This window comes from Acomys russatus, chromosome 28, assembly GCF_903995435.1.
Source record: "Acomys russatus chromosome 28, mAcoRus1.1, whole genome shotgun sequence".
NCBI classification, from domain to species: Eukaryota; Metazoa; Chordata; class Mammalia; order Rodentia; family Muridae; genus Acomys; species Acomys russatus.
The window spans coordinates 13,049,407-13,071,116 of NC_067164.1; the positions used below are offsets into that span (position 1 = coordinate 13,049,407).

The 21,710-nt window shown below is 38.5% G+C and overlaps 1 protein-coding gene across 1 annotated transcript; it reads right to left on the reverse strand.

The window, feature by feature from the left end:
- Positions 1-7,645: 7,645 nt before the first annotated feature.
- Positions 7,646-21,456, reverse strand: Gnrhr (gonadotropin releasing hormone receptor). The gene is made up of 3 exons (XM_051170774.1): positions 20,886-21,456; positions 9,838-10,057; positions 7,646-8,327 (listed from the first exon to the last, which is right to left on the reverse strand). The coding sequence occupies exons 1-3, from the start codon at positions 21,405-21,407 to the stop codon at positions 8,083-8,085; spliced, it is 987 nt and encodes a 328-aa protein (XP_051026731.1). The 5' UTR covers positions 21,408-21,456; the 3' UTR covers positions 7,646-8,082.
- Positions 21,457-21,710: the final 254 nt, after the last annotated feature.

Here is a 21,710-nt window from a genome sequence, read left to right on the forward strand (position 1 = left end):
TTCTCTTACTCTAGGGTATGTGCCAACTAAAGCTTAAAAAAAAAAAAAAAAAAAAAGACACAACTGCCCTAAGAATTCCAGAAAGCTGATTGACTGGTTAGAATTGGTGTGAATGTGGAATGCTCCAGTGGAGCGATTGGTTAGTGCGCAGTACTTACACAGCAGTCTATCTGTAGGTGATGCCAATGTTGTGTGAATGTAGAGAGCTGAAGTGTTTCAGGTTGAGAGGCAAGTTATCTTGGGCTAGCTTTAGCCCTCTTACTGCTTACTTCTCTGTTGGGCCTAACTTTCTTTCTTTCTTTTTTTTTGGGGGTGGGGGCTAACTTTCTTGTTCAGTCAGATGAAATGCTTTGGAATGCACTGGTAGACTCCTAGCCTCAACTAAGTCAAAGGGTAAGAATGTCATCAGATAGCATCTAAGGCTTGCAGAGGAGACATCTCTGCTTTTGTGCAACTCAACCCCGTGTGGTTCCAGCAATGCACTTTTAAGGTTTTTTTTCATTTATGAGTTTTGTTCTATAACCATAAAAGCTTTATGAAAACAGTTACCACATTGGATCATGCTTATAAGAGTAACTTAAATACATATTCTCAGAGCATGGTCACTCACATTTGGCTCTAGAATAAAGTACTCCTTATTCATATTCATTCTCTCTCTCTCTCTCTCTCTCTCTCTCTCTCTCTCTCTCTCTCTCTCTCTGTATCAACAGATGCAGAGCTTAAAATACTCCTCTTCTGATCTCCTCACCTCTATACACAGTGAACAGATGCCCTCTTGGCACAAAAATTTGTGGTTTAAGCAGGCCCAGGCCTCAGCTCTGCCTTCTGTGTTGCTCAGGGAGAACAGACCTCCTTTGCTTTGACAGTCTCTCCTGTAACAGCAGAGTGAGACTGATGAAAGATGGCAGCCTTAAAGTCAGGGAAGCACTGACCTATAAACTGTAGTCAACAACAGCAGTGCAGCTGTCCTACATGTGAAAAACATTACTCTAATACTGTAGGCAAAGAGCCACACAGTTTTCTTCAGAGAGATCACATCTCACCATCTAGTTGATTTTCCTGTATGATTTTCTGTAGCAATATCTGCTACAGAAAATGTTTGTAATGGGGTTTTCAAGCAACAAAAACTGAAGCTTAGAGAGGGATGGGTACAGAGATACAGAACGAATTGGCATGGATTTCTAACACACAGACGTTCAGGACACTAAAACCTGAGAGAAATAGTAATGGACCAACTTAATCTAGCTGAAATTGTGCTGAAGTAATCGTGTAGTGGATGCTTAATGTTAAGTCAAGCGTTGTCCACAAATATAAAAATGACCACTTTCCTAATAGAAGTATAATACTCAGGGTAGAAGGAGATGAAAGCCTGAGCCAATGCTAAGGAAGTTGATGGAGAATGCTAGGGAACATATAAAGATTTTACCAACTGTCAAGCAAAACAACTTATTTTTATTGTCACCAGCTCAAGAACAAAAGAAACTGCCCTTAACTCAGCTAATTTCTAAGCCTTATTCAACGTGAGGTCACTGCTGATGAGTCAGAGGGGAACTGCCAGGAAGTAGTCAGCCTGGAGAGGAGTTTTGAGCCAGAAGAGCTGAGGTGAACCAGCCAGCCAGACTTTAGAAAGAACTAGAAAAGGTGAGCTTGTTCAGCTGGTGAATAAAAGTTACTTTTACAGAATACAGTACTGCTATGCTGATGAGAAGAAAAATGGCATACAAGGGTCACAGAAAGGAGAACTCAGTAACTCAGTACTGTTTTGGGGGCAATGCCTGACTCTACGAACTCGCAGTAAATGATGCGGGTGTCTGAAACGGGGAAGGCTTCACTTGACAGGGATGGAAAACAAAGCTCTGAGTGATGATGATGATGATGATGATGGCGATGATGGTGATGGTGGTGATGATGATGGTGATGGGATTTATTCACTGAGCATAGCTGTCAGGCTCTGCTATGGGTCAGTCTTTGTGCATGCCATTCACATGGTAGTCCCAGAATCTCAAATGTGATGGTGTAAGGTAGCATTATGGGTGCTGATTACACTTAGGTAAGGTTCTGAAAGAGGCCTCATAGTAGTATTGTTTCTGCGCCCCTGTTTAAAAAAAATGGTTGCTCTCTGTCTACTTTGTTAGGCTACTATGTGAAATGAACACTGAAAAATCAGGAATAGAGCCAGATTGTGAAAAACATTTTTATTTTTTTGTTAAATTCATGGAGCCTATGGTTGTAGCCTGTGGTAAGACACCAGTTGTGCTTCCGAGCTTCTTGTCATATGGTCTCTTTCAAATTAGATCCTCTTATCTTTTCATCTACCTTCTTTCAATTCTACTGGAATTCCCTCCCTTCCCTTCCCCCTTTCCTTCCCTTCCCTTCCCCTCCCTTCCCTTCCCTTTCTTTCCCCTCCCTTCCCTCCCTTCCCTTTCCTTCCTCTACTTTCTTCCCCTCCCTTCCCTTCTTCCCCTACTCTACTACCTCTCTCCCTCTCTCTCTCTCTCTCTCTCTCTCTCTCTCTCTCTCTCTCTCTCCCTCTCTCCCTCTCTCTCTCTCTCTTTCTTTCGGTCTCACCTTGTAGTTAGTCCTCCTGTATTGTATTTGCTTCCTGCATTCACCCTTCCTTATGCTTTGATACTTTTCCTTACAGCAGAACACATTTTAGTAAAAGAGTGATGCATATAATAAAGGAAGTTCACAAATATAAATTTTATTGTGTTTTCTTCCTATTATAAAAGCAGTGTAAGTTTAGTTTGAGACTATGGAACTGTAGATAACCACAAGGAAGGAAAAAAAATTAAATCATACTACAGTAAATAGATAAAATGTTCACATATATCTGGTGTTTCTAAGCATGCATTTGGTTTCTAACATCTAAAATGAAACTAATTATTTTATACTTGACTTTTTCAGTTAATTGTAAGAAGAGATTAAGTTGGCTTGTATTTTATTTCTTTTCTTTTTCTTTCTTCATTAGCAATTAAATCTCTAAACATTGAGACTGTTTACATTTAGGCCACAAATAGTCTTGGGGAATAGATCAGTGGTTAAGAATACTTGTTGCTCTTGCAGTAGGCCCAGGTTTGATCCTCAGTACTCACATGGCAGCTGACAACTTCCAGTAACTCCAGTTCCTGAGGATTCAGTGCTCTCTGCTGGCTTCTACAAGCACCAAGTACACATATGGTACACAGATACACATTCAGACAAAACATTCGTATACATAAAATAAAAGTAAATAATTAAAAATACAGACCATAGATAAAAATAAATGAATTTTAAAAATGTCTTATAAGTCTAAAATGTAATTTATTTGTGATGGCCATGAAAGTTATGAGACAGATTCACTAAGGAAGTCCTAATTTGGTTCTGTTGTTTATTCTCATTGGAATATAGTGTTTAAAATACCTTCCACTCCATCCTACAAGATACTGTTTTCCCTAACAGTCTGAAAATGAATTGATGCAATCAATGTTCACTTTTGTTTAGTCTCTTTAACATCTTGAAAAAAAAAAAAAAGAATTGCTTAAGAAAATGCAATTTTTTCTTTTTTCTTTTTATTGATAATATTCATATTACATCTCAATTGTTATCCCATCCTTTGTATCCTCCCATTCCTCCCTCCCTCCTGCTTTCACCCTATTCCTCTACCCTATGACTGTGACTGAGTGGGACCTCCTTCCCCTGTATATGATCCTAGGGTATCAAGTCTCTTCTTGGTAGTCTGCTATCCTTCCTCTGAGTGCCACCGGGCTTCCCCATCAAGGGGACGTGGTCAAATACGGGGCACCAGAGTTCATGTGGAAGTCAGTCCCCACTCTCCACTTAACTGTGTAGAATAGCAGAGGCAGGCAAATCTCTGAGTTTGAAGCCAGCCTGGTTTGCAGAGTGAGTTCGAAGACAGCCAGGGTTATACAGAGAAACCCTGTCTCAACACTCTCTCTCTCTCTCTCTCTCTCTCTCACACACACACACACACACGAAAGAACAAAAGGAAGGAGGGAAGGAAGGAAAAAAGAAAGAAGAGAAGAACCAAAATAGAATCTTAATTATCCGACTTATCAGAGTTACTCTGTAGACTATCTTTTTTCTATAAAGAATCTTCATCTTCTATAATAATACAACGCATGAATGTAATATCACATTTGGAATACTCTGTTGAGTGACATAACATTCATTTAAAGAACAAGTTTAAAATTGGTGCTATGAACTTTAGTTTAGAGCCATATTTCTATTATATGTACAAATCACAATATATTTAATTTTAAAAATTTATTATAATTTATTCACATTACATCTTGATTGTTATCCCCTCGCTCTTATTTTTCCATTCCCAACCTTCCTCCCTCTTCTGCCCTATTCCCCTCCCCTAGGCCTCTGATGGGGGGGATGGGCCTCCTCCCTCACCTTATGACCACAGCCTATAAGGTCTTATCAGGACAGCCTGCATACCCTTACTCTGTATGCCTGTAAGGCTGCCTAGGGGCAGTGATCAAATCTAAGGCACCAGAATTCACATCTGAGGCAGGCCCTGCTCTTCCCTCCCATAGCCCCTTGACCACCCCTCCCCTGCCCCATGGAGAATGAGCTGTCCATCAGCTACATCTGAATAGGGGTGGGGTGGGGGTTTCTAGATTTTCTGCATGCATTGTCCTTGGTTGGTGCACCAGTTTGTGCAGGCCCTCCTGAGTCCTGATCAACCAGCCTTGGTAGTCTCCCTGTGGAACTCCTGATCGCCTCTGGGTCCTTCCATCCAACTACTCTTGCATACAACTCTCAGGGAGCTGCTGTTGAGTCTCAGCATCTGTCCTGATCTCCTGCTGGGTGGATTCTCTCAAAGGACATATACACTTATACGTGAGCATATACCATGCATGTCTTTCTGGGTCTGGGTTACCTCACTCAGGATGATCTTTTCTAGTTCCATCCATTTGCTTGCAAATTTCAAGTTATCCTCAGTTTTAATAGCTGAATAGTATTCCATTGTATAAATGTACCACAGTTTCATTATCCATTCTTTAGTTGAGGGACATCTAAGTTGTTTCCAGATTCTGGCTATTACAAATAAAGCTGCTGTGAATATAGTTGAGCAAATGTCCTTGTATGGTGGAGCATCTTTCAGGTATATGCCCAGGAGTGGTATAGCTTGAGTCTTGAGGTAGAACAATTCCCAATTTTCTGAGACAGCTCCAGATTGATTTCCAAAGTGGTTGTACAAGCTTACACTCCCGTCAGCAATGGAGGAGTGTTCCCCTTTCTCCACATCCTCGAGAGCATGTGCTGTCACTTGAGTTTTTGATCTTAGCCATTCTAATATGTGTAAGACAACATCTCTGAGTCATCGACTTGCGTTTTCTTTGTTCTTTTTTTTTTTAATGTTGGTTTTAGAGGCAGGGTTTCTCTGTGTAGCCTTGACTGTCCTGGACTCACTTTTTAGACCAGGTTGCCCTCAAACTCACAGTGATCTGCCTGCCTCTGCCTCCCGAGTGCTAGGATTGAAGGCGTGCACCACCACACCCGGCTTGCATTTTCTTGATGACTAAGGACACTGACAAGTGTTTCTTGGCCATTCAGTATTCCTCTGTTGAAACTTCCTCTGTTTAGCTTGAACTCTTTGGCACAGGAGACAACTTCCTAAACAGAACACCAACAGCTCAGGCTCTAAGATCAACAATTAACAAATGGGATCTCTTGAAACTGAAAAGCTTCTGTAAGGCAAAGGACATGGTCAACAGAACAAAACGACAGCCTACAGACTGGGAAAAGATCTTCACCAATATGAAAAAGAGCTGATATCCAAAATATATAAAGAACTCAAGAAATTAAACACCACCAAACCAAATAATCTAATTAAAAAATATTGTGAGTTTTCCCAAACATACTGAATCTTCTACAAGTTTAGATGTTTAAAAGGATGACTCAGCATACTGAAGTGACATAGTTTCAATATTTACGCTTGCATTCATCTATATGAACATACAAATATAATTAGATAAGTTTTATTATAATAATTTCCACACACACATACACAAATATGCACATACACATACAATTAAGCTGGGGTTATTCAACTTTTTAATAACTATTTGGCAGTCTGTCTTAGTTGATAAATTCTTTCTTTGAATTATAATAGTAAATACCTAAAGTAATACAAACAGGATTAAAACAAACAAAAATACATTGACATAAAATGTTTACATAGGCTTCATAAATTAAGGACTTCTGTATCCAGATAGCCCTATAGTGAATATGATCTTAAAAATGCCCAAGGCAATACCTGAACAGAACAATTTTTTGAACACATAAGAAACCAGCTGAGAGACATATATTTTAAACAGAGATGTAGTGAAGCCCTTAGGTTTACCTTGTACATATATATTATTTTTTGCTTTAAAACCAGAAATAATATTTATTACCGTCTTAGGAGTAAGTGTGTCAGGAAGGTTGTTACTGTAACTTATCTATGTCCTCCGCCATCTGTACGATCTTTGCGGGAGTCCATGTGTAAACTTGGAGCATTTCTTCAGCACGCCAAAAACTTTGCGTTCCGCTCAGTTAAACTATGGAACTCTACCAGTGATTTCTGATATTGGTTTTTTAGTTGAAAGTATAAATAACACAGAAGATAAAAATGAGGGAGTATTGGAAAATAAGGTAGGTTCGGAGAAAAAAATATTCAACAATACTGTAAAACCCAAAGTGGAAAATAAGAAAGGGAAGAGATTTGCCACTGGTCATCAGTGTGCTTTCTATAAATCACACATAGCCAGCATATTTGCAAATTATTCTCATGTTTTGTATGGCATTACATAGTTCATGTCAACATCTATTAGATAATTGTTGAATTTAAGTTCTTAGGCTTTCCAACTAAGTGAGTGTTATACTCTTATTTTCTCCTCTTCCCATTTTTTCATGAGAAAGATAAGCCTGACCTGAGCTGAATGAAGTATGAGATACTGTCCACACATATTTTTGGGAACTGTATTCATATTTTTTTTTAGCAGTAGGTGTTGTTTTCACATTTATAGTTTTACTTTTCCTTTCTTCCCTCTAATAGTCTCCACTGTTGTCTTTGATCTAGATAGGGGGAATTGTCTGCTTTCCTGTCTTGAGTTCCTTTTACATCTCAAAACTCCTCTTGTTTGTACAGTTGCTTGGTGTTTTTATTGGATGTCCTCCTTTATTCATGGGAACTGATTCAGTAGGATAAGGAGGTACACAAAAATCCCACCATATTATTAAAATGGGTTGTATATTCTGCTTACAAGATAATTAGTATATGTATTTTCTTAGTTGTATTAAAACACTACTCATGGCAGTCAGTTAACATAAATGTCATATATTGTACAGTCTATGGAATATTCTGATAGCCCATGAAAAAATACATCTCTTTTATATACTTCCATTGTGTGGTGATGTGTCACAATCTGCACAGTGTAAATGGGCTTCAGTTGTTGCATGTAAATAATCTTGCCCAGCTTGTGGGATTCATTGCTGAACAAGAATAAAAAGTGCTGTTAAAGCAAAAGAGAAAATTAGGTCTTTTAATGGTTGGAGTTAAAAATTGACCTATGGGCAGTGATTTTACTGTCTCTGCTCCAGGTATTGTGATGGTCTCAGTCTGATTTTTATGTTGACCTATGGGCAGCGATTCTACTGTTTCTGTGCTCCAGGTGTTGTGATAGTGCCAGTCTGTTTTTGCTGCTGAGCCCCTTTTGAGAAAAGAAACTTCCCAAACCATCCTTGTGTTGTGAACATGTTGTGGTTTCCCAGCCTTATTTTTGGTATCTTTTTACCTTAGGATGTGGTTATTTTAAGTATTTATACATTTTTATTTAAGGAGGAAGCAAAAAGAAGCCCAAATCATATACAGTAAAACATCAGATAAGGCAGAAGTGAGTTCAGAAGCTTATGATGCAGGACAGTTTTCAGTAGTTTTTGAAGGTCTTAGAGGCTCTAACAACAAACTCTCTACAAGAACAAGGTTGATAGCCTAGGCTTAAACTCTGCCTTGCAAGCTTTGAGCTTATGCTCAACTGGTAGAATTGGTTTCCTTGCTTCTGTATGAGTTCTGGTGTAGTGTCTTAATTACAAAGAGAAATATCCATATATAAGAGGGTCAAAGCATGGGTTTAGAAAAGCAAAGAGAAAGAAGAAGTGATTAACAGGCTCTGATACCCTGTTTAACATTTCAGGATCAAACCAGTACCAAATTCCTAGGACATAGTAGGGAGTCCAGCAGACAATAAAGGAGGTAGCAAATGCGACTGTCATCTTCAGAGTTCTCAGCCGAGCCCTTGGGATGTTATTCTTGGATTGATTCAGCTGTAGTTCTGTTAAATAGAGAAAAAGAGTAAGTTTTGAACATCAACTTTCTCACAAAACTGAAATCACAAAAATGGAAGATTCATTCATTTTATCGATTATAAAAAAGATAGTTCCAATACTGATTTTTTACTTAAAGCTATTTCTACCCTACCTCAGCCAGGTGTGGCAGTGCTCATTTGTAGTGCTCCTACCAGGGAAGCAAAGGCAGGAGACTAGCCTGGCCTAGGAATGAAACTGTCTCAGCTTCAAGAATATGTTTTCAGACTAAGTTCTCTCCTCAGAAAGAATGAAGAGTAGGGCACTCTTAAAATTAAATGTTAATTAAACCAAAGAAGATTTGAAAAATGGAGGTATTCATACAATTAAAATATGAAGTTGTTTGTTTGCTATATTGTGGACATCAGATGTTTGGTAGCCCAGTAACAGTATATTTCTGCTGCTTATCCTGAGTTTTAATAGAATAATTATCCTTCTTCCTTTAAAAATGTTTTTATTTACATGTATTAATTATACATAACAACTTTATTGTGGTGTGTGTATGTGTTTGTGTGTGTGTATGGGTTTGTGTGTATGCGTGTGTGTGTGTATGTGTGTGTGTGTGTGTGTGTGTGGTTTGTGAATCATATGCATTCCCTGCTCTGTAGCTCTCTTGCTCCCTTCCCACTCCTGCCTCTTCCTCCCAATCAGTCCCATTTCTACTTTTATGCCCTTCCTCCCCTTTTTGAATGACCTAATGAGTTTTATGAAGGCTGCTATCTTTGGGTTCCTATTGCTGCAATGAAATACCATAATCAAAAAGCAAGTTGGGGAAAAAAAGAGTTTATTCAGCTTACACTTCCATATCGCTGTTCATTCCCAAAGGAAATCAGGACAGGAACTCAAGCAAGGCAGAAACTTGGAGGCAGGAGCTGATGCAGCAGCCATGGAAGGGTGCTGCCTACTGGCTTGATTCCTCTGGCTTGCTCAGCCTGCTTTCTTACAGAACTCAGGGCCACATCAGCCCAGGGATGGCACCACCCACAATGGACTGGGCCTCCCCCATTGATCACTAATTGAGAAAAAGCCTTATAGCTGGATCTCATGGAAGCATTTCCTCAACCAAGGCTTCTTCCTCTCCAATGACTCTAGCTTGTGTCAAGGTGACATAAAACCAGCCAGTAGAGTTGCTTATAGGAGCAATGGCACCTTATGAAGTGACTATACCACTGTAGAAAATGTCTGTACCTCCCCCATCAACTATTACTGTGCATGAATCTTCGAGCCCCTCCCCATCTGTCCTGTGTTTCTTTATTCCATGGTGAAAAATGAAAGCATGAGACACCATTAAGAAACCTCATCTATAAATTGAGTATATAGTAAAAATATTATTCCAAGGGGTGATGGCAAATTATTAAATAACCTAACATTTGTGAACTCCTTGCCACAGTACCTAATACACCACCACTCTGCCTCAGTGTTGCTATTAGTTAAATACTGTTTGCCTACAATTGTTTCTTAAATCTAAGGAATACATACTGTGTGGGTCTTGATGAAGGACTCGTGTGAGGGCGATTATGATTTTGGCATTGCAGATTAACATGATGAGAAGAGGGAAAATGAAGAGGCAGCTGAAGGTAAAAAAGTTGTAAAAGGCTTGATGCCACCATTGCAGAAAACTGCAGTGTGTCACACATTGTGAGAAAACTTCTGCTTGTCCAGTGCCATCTGCTAGGTAGATCATCCGGAAGATATATAACTGTGAAAAAAAAAAAAAAAAGTTGTGTGTCTTTCCCCCAGTTACCGAAAGCATTCCTTCTTCATTCTTTTAGCTTCCCTACATGAACCCATTTCTAAATTCCTTGGCATTGCATTTTGACAATTACATCGAAACTTGTGAGATCCACTTAAACTGTGCTTGTGTTAATATGGATAAACCTGTACAATTTTGGAATTGGTGGAATTATTTCAGCCTTGAAGAACATGGATCACTCAAAGACTTAAGGTTCTCTAGTTATGCTGAGCAGGCTTCTTGAAAGTGATTTTGTTCATTCTATATCCATAATGTTTAAAGCTATGTCTTTTAGAATGTATCCATAAAAACACATACTAAGTTTGTTTTAGACATTGAGAGGCTTGATAACATGTTATGACTTTTTTTTAATGGTCAAAACATGTGCATGGTTTAGAAGCTTCTATTCTGATAATATTGAGTGGAAGATAGACATTGGGAGCAGAGGCTGGTGGAAGGTAATCCTGTTTTTGTCTTTCATAGCTTGAAATGTTATTATAAAACCTGGGCACCAGTTTTCAATATAAAACTTCAGTTTTAAAAATAAAAAGTTTTAACTGGCTGACAGTCATGAGTTCAGTAGTGAAGGTCACCTTGAGCAGTCTCAGAAAGAAGTTAGCCCTGAGGCAACCAAAACAACTAAAATGTCTCCTGATAGCTCTATATAGCCAGCATTAGAATGCCCCTTTGTGTTTAAACATCCTTGAGGTTGTAGATAGGCTTCTCCCGTGGTATCAAAAACTATGGTGCTTGGGAAGTTTCCCACACATGGGCACTAAAGAAGTGCTGGAATCCTCAAAAGACCTCAGCTTCATTATAGTATCTTTCCCTTTGTGGTTTTCGTCATTCCTTTACCCTGTTTTAGAGGGTCATGGGAACAAATGCCTGAAAAGGGAGATCTGGTCCATCATGGCTTGGGAGGGAAAAGAGGTCACTTTACCCACAACCGTGCTGCTTTTTTCAAGCTTCTTTAAAGGCCACATTCCAGGACTCACTGTGCAGCTAGCTCCTCTGTCACAGCCCACTGCAGTTTCTTTAGAGTGCCTGCTTGATGTTTGCTTACACATTCAGAGTCTGTTGACTGAATCCTTTCTTCCACAAAGAAAACAACGGAGAAACACCTCAGCAACAATATGTTCACCTTAGTAATAAAGACCTGTCACTAAGTTACACCAAAATGCCATTTCCACCAATGGAACTGGCAAAAATGTAAAAGTACTGTGATGCATGTTTTGGCAAGATGTTGGGTAAACTAACACTTGTATGTGCTGCTTGTGGAAATGCAAATTGGTACAACCACTATGGAAGGATATTTGACAATAACTGATGATTACAAATTTGATAGATAACTTTGGTTGTCAACTTGGCTGGATTGGGAGATGCCTAGAAAACTGGTAAGCCGTATTTCTGTATGTGTCTGTGAAGGGGCTTCCAGAGGTGATTGATGTGTGGCTCAGCCAACCGAGGGAAGAAGATCCATGCTGACTGCGGACAGCATTGCCTTATGGCTTAAGGCCCACATAGAGCAAGTGTGAAAAGAGAGGGAAACTTGGGCCCGCATTTCTCCACATGTCTAGAGTTGCGCGTCCTTGCTACTGCCGTTGCCTCAGGCAGTAGGCCCTGATAGTCCAGCTTCTGTATTGTTCTACGTATCCCCTATCTACTTAGCTTCCAGCCTTCCAGTCTCAAACTGGTGCAGCATTACTGGTCTCTGTTGCTTTGAATCATCCAGTTTCTTATTTTCCAAGGCTTTTCCATCTGCAGATGAAGGCTGTGGGATCTTCCGGCCTCTGACCATGTAAGCCTGTGGGAGGCACAGAGGTCCTTGTGCTCACAGATGACTGTAGGGAACAAGGGGAAATTGTACAATCGATTTTCCATCCAGAAGGCTGGGAGTGGATGAGATTAACAGCCCGGTGCCTTTGTGCTTTCTGCATGGCTGGTGCTGCATCAGATCCTTCCTTAGACCCTTCTCACGAGCTTGCCAATTTACAGAGCCATCTTGTGGAAGATGTCACGTGTCAATCTACAGAGCCCGTCCTTATGAAAGAGATCACCTATACTCTACAAAGAGCTTTGATGTGATCATTTTGCACATGGGATTGAGTTAATTATCACCCGGCAAGCAAATTCTACTGTGCTTAAATATTCCTAAATAAACCACTTAGGGTCAGATAACAACACCAGCTACTGGGCTGTGTTGAACAGAACTACCTTCTTGCCTCTGGTGGATCATTGCTCTGCTGGCCATGACATTTGCAGGAATGTTACATACATTCATAAACCCATTATGTGGAAGTAAATATATCAGTGCAGGAGATTACCCACTGATGATGCATTATTTGTAACCAAAAAGTGTCAGGATAGTCTATGTGACATTTTATAGAACAGCGGGTGAATGAATTAGAGGGACTACTACACAGCGGAATGCTATACAGCACTGAAGTATGCCTATTTGTATCTTTATGTTTACATTTATTTCCAGCCTTGCCCATGATGAGAGCCTAGAAATGATGCAATGTGGTTTCCTTTTTATTTTTACAACTTTTTATTAAATTTTTTACTATATACATTTATATTATTACACATATATACAGTAAACTATGTACAGCAAGAACCATGAAACAATCATGTATTATATATATTATATATAATATATTATATAATGTGTATTTATATATATATATTTATTATATTATGTACTATATTATATATAGTATATATATAAAATGTGTGTGTGTGTGTTACATTCATAGTATTTTGGCTATTTGTATTTGGCAGCCTTGAAGAAAACATCTTTCATCTCTTGGTGAGTCTAAAATTCAGAATGTAAATCAATATCTATCATATTACGTTATTATCAACTTAAAACATCTATCTAGATCTAAGAACATCTTAAAGTCTAAAAAACTAAGCTTCATTGTAAAAACTAAACTATCTGGTCTTCAACCCCATCAGAGACTTGAGAAGGAATAAAATTAATTACCTTAGTATACAGGGGGTGCAGACTAGCAGCTTTCCAAATGAGAAGATGACAGAGGCAGGTTGCTGCCTGAACAGTCACCTAAAACTCTCTATGACGCTGGAGATTCATCTTCAGCCTTCTGGCCCAGTATATTTGACAGACATATTTGTGAGGCAGGAACCATTGAGGACTTGTTAATCCTGTCTTGGCAGAGTTTGGCCATCAATGCCTGCATCTGAGCTTGCCCATTTTTAGGCAGAATTCTGTCTGTGGTAGAAATGAGGACATTTTCCCCCGTGGCTTGTGTGCCACATTTGAAGCCATCTCCATACAGTTTGATTTCTAGATACTTTACCAAAGTATCTAGTGCTCACTGGCATAGACAGCCCAAAGCCTGAGGCAGACAAAGTACAATATGTTCTTTAGCTGGTCGTGCCAGAGTCAGGAACTGGTTGGAGAAGAATTGATAATGAAAGAGAGACTAAACTCCAGTTGGATAAATCTGAGACAGTTTACTGATCAAGATACAAGAAGGAAACTAATAAGAAGTAACAATAAAAGCAGGATGTGGTAGCACACTCCTTTAATCCCACATTTAGGAAGCAGAAACAGGCAGATCTCTATGAGTTCCTGGCCAGCATTGCGAGTGCTAAGCCAGCCAAAGCTGCATGGCAAGAGCCTGCTGAAAACAAAAACAAAACCCAACAAGCAAAAAGTAGTGATAAACTGTCAAAGAAATCAAGAACTCATGAATGTGTATGGATGTAAATTAGCCACAAAATTGAACCATGCCTGTTGGTTTTCCACCACAATGCTCATGCACCAACCTCTAAAGCTGTAAGCAAGCCCCAATGCAGTGCTTTCTTATATAAGAATTGCCTTGGTCACAGTGTCTCTTCCCAGCAATAGAACAGAGACCAAGACAACAGCAAATAAGAAAATTCTAATATTTGTTGATGTGTATTATAAAAGTATCTAAGAAATCTTTGTATAGTTCTTGCAACCTTGCTCTGAGTGTGAAATCCTTTTTTAAAATATCTTTATTCTAAAAGTTTAAAAAAGCACAAATTCAATACATTAATGAAATGTAACTTATTTTCAAAATTAAACCTAGGGCTGTAGTGCTGGCTTAGTACCTACCCTTGCCTAAGTTTGGTTCCCAGCACACAAGTCAGGTGGCTCACAACTGCCCATAGCTGTAGCACCAGGGGACCCAGCGCCCTTTTGTAGCTTCCAGGAGCAACACACACACACACACACACACACACACACACACACACACACACACACACACACGTCTTGAAAAAGTAAACCAGTAAGTAAATTCTAGTAGACACTCAATTCTTTTTTTTTTTTTTCCTGACACAAGAAACACATTTCATATTTTTTGTCATTTCCAAGTGTTCTTTGGAGAAACACTTTACTGTGTAACATTATCCAGATAAAAGGAAGAGAAGACAAACATCTTTAAATCTATAGCAAGGAAATTTGAACAAATACTTTTGTTATTGTCAAATGACAGCTAATACTCCATATTTTTTCAATAAGATACTTAAATTTACTTAACCTTTGATTTCTTTGCTTTGGGAGAGGTTATGGTATAGGAGTGGAGTGTGCTCATTTAGAAAGAATCCTGAAATTTTTCTGAAGAGAAAAATATTTGTATCTTCCATTTGCAATTACAGCATTGCTTTTCAATTTCAGATCTTTTATCAAGTAGAAGATAAAGTTTAAATTAATCCACTAGAGGGCGAAAAAGGATCATATCATCAGTCTCAAAACCAAGAAATCCAAACAGGTTCCAAACTGAGTCTTGGACGGGTGGGACCAGGAGGAGGGAAGGGAAGGTGCTATGACCAGGGTGTAAATTAGTGAATAATTAAAAAAAAAAAAGACAACAAAATAAACTGTCTTTTGTTATCTCATAATTCTTTTCACCCTGGCTTTATTTAGTTTTAAACTGCAGATCAAACACATGTATATACATTTTCCTCCCTTATTCTTGTTCTTATTGGTGTCGATTTTGCCATAATCGAGAACATTGCTTCCCTTCTTTGCAAGCAGCTGAAGATACTTATTTCTTCCTAGAATATAATATTTTGACCACATTCAGCAATTTATTAGGTGGATAATATGGAGTTTGTCATAACCATAATACATGATAGACCAATTAGTTTAAAACCAGAAGTTCAGGAAGGTATATGAGGATTTAAATGTTACCCATAAGTTCATTTGCCTTAGCCTTGGTTCAGTTTCTTTTGTTTCTTGCACTATGTTCATTTGAGTGATTAATATAGGAATTCACTTTGCTTTCAGTGGTCCCTTTGTCCTTGCATTCTGTCTTCAATTTCTGTTTATTTTTTTCTCCTTTATCCATGACTCTCACTCTTATCAGGGTTTGTGTCATTTTGCTATAATCAAGAACATTCTGTTTCTCCTCTTTGGAAGCAATTGAAGATACTTATTTGTTTTCAGAATATAATCTTCTATCCACAGTTTATCAAACCAACTGTCACACAGACTGAATTTTCCTAAGTGTAATTAGTTTCCGTTTCTTGAGCTATAAAGTAGAGATCACAATAGCCCTTTTCTCTCAGTGGTGTCAGGACAACTGAGTTGTCATATGCAAAGCCCCTGGAGTTGTGCTTACAAAGCTATCACTGGATAGAGCTCAATCATCATAATTATAAACATTTGAGGCACATAATGTTTCATTGTGCCCATTAAGTATTTAGTCATACATCAATAAATACTACATGCTTTTCTCTCATATGCATTTGTTACTTTAAGCCCACTATGGTAGAGTGTAGTAGTTAAAAGCTCTGGCTATACGTGGCCCAGGAATGCATGAAGAAACCACCTACTGATCTTTGGCCCTTAAGATATCAAATCCTGGGCTAGCCTGACTGTGTGCTTATTGTCCATGCACTGGACAGTAAATGTGGACTAACCAATGCAAAGCCTTGAGCTACAAATGGAACTCTGAGTTTCCAGTCTTTGGTTTGGTTTTAGACAAGCTGGCCTAGTATAAGCAGTACTGTTAAGAGTAACTTTTGCCAGGTGTGGTGGTGTACGCTTTTAATCCTAGCACTCGGGAGGCAGAGGCAGGCGGATTGTTGTGAGTTCAAGGCTAACCTGATCTACAAAGTGAGCCCAGGACAGCCAAGGCTACACTGAGAAACCTTGTCTCGAAAAACCAAAAAAAAAAAAAAAAAAAAAAAAGTAACCTTTAGCCTCTTATCTTTTGTGCTGAGGTTATAGGCAAGCAGGTATAGGTTTATGTTTCTTCAAGCAGAGAAACTAGAATACAGGATAGTTCCAAGGACAAAATGCAGGTTTGTCTAGATATGCACAGGACATATGCCGAGACTTCCAGAAGCTCTTCACAGCCAAACATAATAACTGAGAACTCTGATTCTAAGTGCTAAGTCTCAACCAGAGCATCACAGACTGTTTTAATCCTGATACTTAGTTGAAAATTTTGGGTTTAAAAGATAAATATACATTTTAGGGGGAGGGTTGAGACAAAGTTTCTTTGTTTAGCCTTGACTATCCTAGTTTTACTTTGTAGACCCGGCTGGCCTCAAACTCACAGTGATCTGCTTGCCTCTGCCTCTCAAATGCTGGGATTACAGCTATGCACTCAGCTTCTGGTGAAGATTAGTAAAATTTTGATGATCTTTTAGAGAAAAAAATAAAGCAGACTATGAAGTCTGTTGTGAGAGTTTGTTCTAGAAATGATCATGTCCCTGCACCAATGATACCTTAACAATAGAGCTGCATAAAAAAATGACCTGAAATACAATAAAAGCAATAGGCACACTAATTTGGAAAGGGAGATCTTATTGGTCCCACCCGTAAACAAAGAACTACAAGCAATTAACAACAGTGGAGAAAAGAATCCGTCCTTCCAAGGAATGAGTCCCCTGATTGGTATCTAGTACCAAGTAAGTGTTCAACCCCGATTTCATGCACACACAAGCAACACTAAATGGACTAAGCAAGTTGTATTTTTACCTCTAAATATCTATTTCTATATCCTATGATCCCTATGCACATGCAAATGCAATGTAACCTTTATGTTTATCTCTTATGTCTATGTCTAATATTAATTGGGTTCCTAGATATAGATAGGTAAATAGCCATTTGAACAAATAGAGTAGTGTGATTTATACTGTACTATATTAAAATTTCCACTCACTAAACATACCCTGAGCATGTTATATAATATTCATGGACTTAACCTGTTCATGTAAAAGAAGAATAATAAAAAATTTTATATTGTTGTTGGGAACATTCATGAAATATTGCTTAACCACGACTCTGACACACATTTTTGTCATCAAGTATTATTTATCATATTATTATTATTGCTACTACTGAGTCTAGCATGCTACTACTGTGCCTTAAACAATTTTTGGCAATGTTGCTCATGGGAGGTAAGTATTTATTGAATTTAAGCTGCTTGTCAAGTTCAGAAGTGCATTTTACTTAATAAATTAGCTCATGTGTCAAGGCAAGTCTACTATCTTCAAACCATACTTCCTTACTCCAGAAACTAAGGAGTGCCTCATGTTTCTTGCCTACAGGCTTGTGTTAACTATAGAATTTAAAAGCTGTTTTGGTAATACTTCATATGAACAAGCTAAGCCAGGAACACGGATTCTTCCTGCACATTCTTCGTGACTCTCCACTCCTGTGGTCTTAGATGACTCTCATTAAGGAACGAGACTCTTAGTTATTTAGAGCCACACCTAAGCTAGGAAATGTGTGGTCATAAACAAGAGCTCCACCCAAGGCTTACTCCCTGTCTCTCCTCTCCTTTTCCTTCTTTCTTCCTCTTGTAACTCACTTTTAGAAATGATAACTTTAATATGTGAGTTATCATGTTCTGGCACAAATATCTTTCAGTGGGCAGCATACTTCTGTGAGAAAGTTTACTGATTAGTATGAATGCAATATAAAATTTTGAAAAATTTGAATAATCCCTTTTCTATGTAAGCATTGCCTTTAACTCATTCTTAAAGAAAAAATAGTCTCATATTTCAGGTTTTTTTGTTTTCTGGCTAACTTAAAAAAACTTATTATGAAGAAAAAAAAGGTAGAGATCACTAAAATTAAATTTAGAAGTAAAGAATTATAGTGGGTAGTTTTACATCTAATATAACTTATTCTTAAAATGGCTTTTGCATTTATTTGTCTGTTTTGAGCCATCTAGCCATGATAGCCTTGGGTTTCCCATCCTGCTGCCTCAGCCTACTAAGTGTTCTACTGGTGTTGAAAGAATGCATCACACCAGGTAACAGATGTAAGCCTACTACAGCAGGCTTTCCATTACTCTTTTAAACCTAGCTAAGTAACTTTCTCAGAGTCTCATAGCTGAAAGAGTATGGCTGGCAGTACAAAGCTCTGAGTTTCATCTCCATCATTACACAGACTGGATGCTGTGTTACTGATGTGTCCCCCATACAGGAAATGGAGCAGGAAGATTAGAAGTTCACGGTCATCTTCAGCTACATAGCTAGTTTGAGCCCATCCTGAGCTACATCCAACAAATAAAAAGAGGAAGCTTGTCAAGGGTTTCAGGACATGTTAGCAGCGTGTTTGATTCCTCTGGTATCACCCTGCCCTTAGTTTAATCACATCATTGCTAGATGACTCAAAATTATTTTTGTCTCATTCTACTGCTTGGACCTACATATATTTTGTTAAAATGTTTATGTTTTAAAAAGTCACATTAGAGTGAAGCTATATTTATTCTAATTACCTTATCTAATTTTTAAAAAATGTAATGTATCAAAATATCACTTTCTACCATGTAGATATTCACATTTATTATTTGGCTATTAAAAAAAAGTTGAAGTGCTACATTTATTCATTATACAAAATCCATGAAAGCTGTCAGTCTTTCTCATTAATTTAGGGCCTTTTTAGTATAATTAAAAGTTATTTTTCTTATTCTTTTATAGATCCAAATTTTATACTGCTATGCTTTTAAAAATTAATTACATTTTACTTAGCAGTGCTGGGGACTGGACTTAACGCCTTCAGGCAAGGACTATGCCAATGAGCTAGACTCCAGTCCTTTTTTTTTTTTGAGTTAGAGCTTTTGTATACCCTTGAATTTTTAATCCTCCTGCCTCTGCATCCCAAGGATGGGGTAAAAGTATGTATTCCCCATGCCTAGCATTATTTTTAAATCAATAGCATAAAATAATAAAAAGTGTACATACTAAAATGTTTACCTTATATTCTGCTAAGTATTGTATTAGGCACTATGAATATTAATTTAATTTAGCACAAGTATTTTAACTTCTACATGGCAAGCACAATCACAGTATTTTATGACAAATACATAGTACACTACTTATACAGTTTCTCACTGTTCATAGCTTTCAACCTTCCACTTCAACCAAACAAGTTTCCTATGAAAACCTTTAGTCTTCTCTAAAACATATGTCAGAGCCTTCATTTAGTTTTTCATCCCTCTAAACCTTTCCTAATCATTTCATTAAACTTGCTATTTCCTTGTCTTCTTATACGTGTATATTTTTGAGTTTTTCATATCTATGTATTAGTTTTACATATACTTTGTCTTCACAAAGATTGCCCCCCACTTCTGTTTATCTTCTTTGAGAAAACTAACGAGTAAGCATTGCTTATACTTTAAGGAAGAAAAATGGAAAATGTAAGAACATAAACCTTAGCTAAATAACCTCATTTCAAGGGACATGTCTGTGAAACTTACTCTTAGTATGCATTGTCCATGTAGGAGTAACTAAGCTCTTCTCCAGGCAAATAAAAGCATTTCAGTTTTTCTCATTTCTTCTGCCATTTGACACATATTAATTAAATACCTCTCCTCACAATTCGGTGACTCGGTGCTTTACAACACTTACTGAGTTCCACATAGCAGTTTTGTTTTTTAGGCAGGTAGACAGATTAGAATGTCTAGACAAATTCCAATTTTTTTTCAGGTAAGTTTTTGCTGGATATTAGAGAACTCTTACGTCTTATGACATTCTAATACCCTGGTTTTTCATATAGAGCATTAGAAAGCATAAAAACAACTTATCCATCTATTAATTGCAGGCTCTTTATTATTTGCAAGAAGTCAGTCATGTTTTCTTCACTGATCTGATTTCTGAAAAGTCAATTCTGCAGGACAATTAGTCAAGAGCAATATAACAATCAAGGTAGTTTCTGCTGAGTTTCAGTGACAGAATTCTTAGTTGGCACATGATAAATCTCAAGTAAGAAACATTTAAATATTTTCCTCTATATAAGTTTCATCTCTCTTAATCGTTCTTTCCATTAACCGCTAAATCCACTTCAATCAGAACAAAAGGAGAAAGAGAGGAAGCTGAGCCAATGGGAGCACACCTATCACTCCTGCTAGTCGGAGGTCGAGGCCATAGGTTTTAAGTCTGAGAACAATCTTGGCAACATAGCAAGGCACTGTTTCAAGTCTACAGAAGAGGAAGTATGAGAAAGGAGGAGGGTTTGGGATGTTGTCAGTTGTGAGAAGACATTTCAGGTGACATTGCAATACAGATAACACTAGATACATTAATACACTGTTTACCAGATCATCATGAGGGCGGGAGGGGCAGGGGCGGGGGGCGGGAACGGTTACGCCATTTTGTAAATAAATCAGTAGAAACTCAGATTCAGAAGTTTGCACAAGAAAACACAGTAGTTCAGGTTAAAGTCTACCCTCTGACTTTCAGAGACCCTGTTCTCAAAGGCCGTACAGTACATAAGTGCTGCCCTGACTCAAGATTAGTAGGAAATCACTATATTCACAGCAGCTCAGGAGTAATGGTTTACCTGTGGTCCCGCAAAGACAACACTGAGAATCCAAGCTAGGCCAATCATGGACTGTTCAAGCTTGCTGTTGCTTTGTACCGCAAGGGGCCGAGTGATGGCCAGGGAGCGGTCAAGGCTTATCACCACCATCATGAAGGCTGGAGCATACATGGAGAAGAGCTTCAGATAGCTGAGAACTTTGCAGAGGAACTCCCCAGCATACCACTGGACTGTAATATTCCACATCCCATCCAGGGGCATGACAATCAGCGTCTCCAGCAGATTGGCTAAGGTCAAATGCTTTAAAAGTACCTTCATCCTTGAGAGCTTTTTCCCTCTCCCCTTCCTCTGAGTCCACGTCTGCAGCTTCAACAAGAAAGACGCATTAAAGGCAGTGGAGAGTAGAAAAAGGAGGAAAGTCACTGTCACTCGAATCTTCCCAGATAAGGTTAGAGTAGGGAGCTTGCCCTGTATCAGGGGCATGCTGTTGTTGATGGCTGAGCAGTGATTTTGGTCCGGCTCAAAGGAGGCATTGCTAGCCATATTTCTCCAAACACAGGCCTCAAGAGTTGAGGCTCTGCTGCTTCTGATGTTTTATTGTAACAGCACAAAGCACGGTTTGATTTCTGCCTTCTTTAGTTGGAAACGTCACAGGCTTACTTTCATGTCAAATTTATTTTCCCCAGGATACTCTGGACTTAATGAGAAAGATCAAGGTGAACTTGTTTTGTGGGTTTATAATCAAAAAGAGTGCTAACAGGAGATGCCAAGCACGTTCTGAAGGCCAAGTGTAACTGTACCGCCTCAGCAGATGGCCTGTTCTTCATAACGCTTTATCGTAGGCGA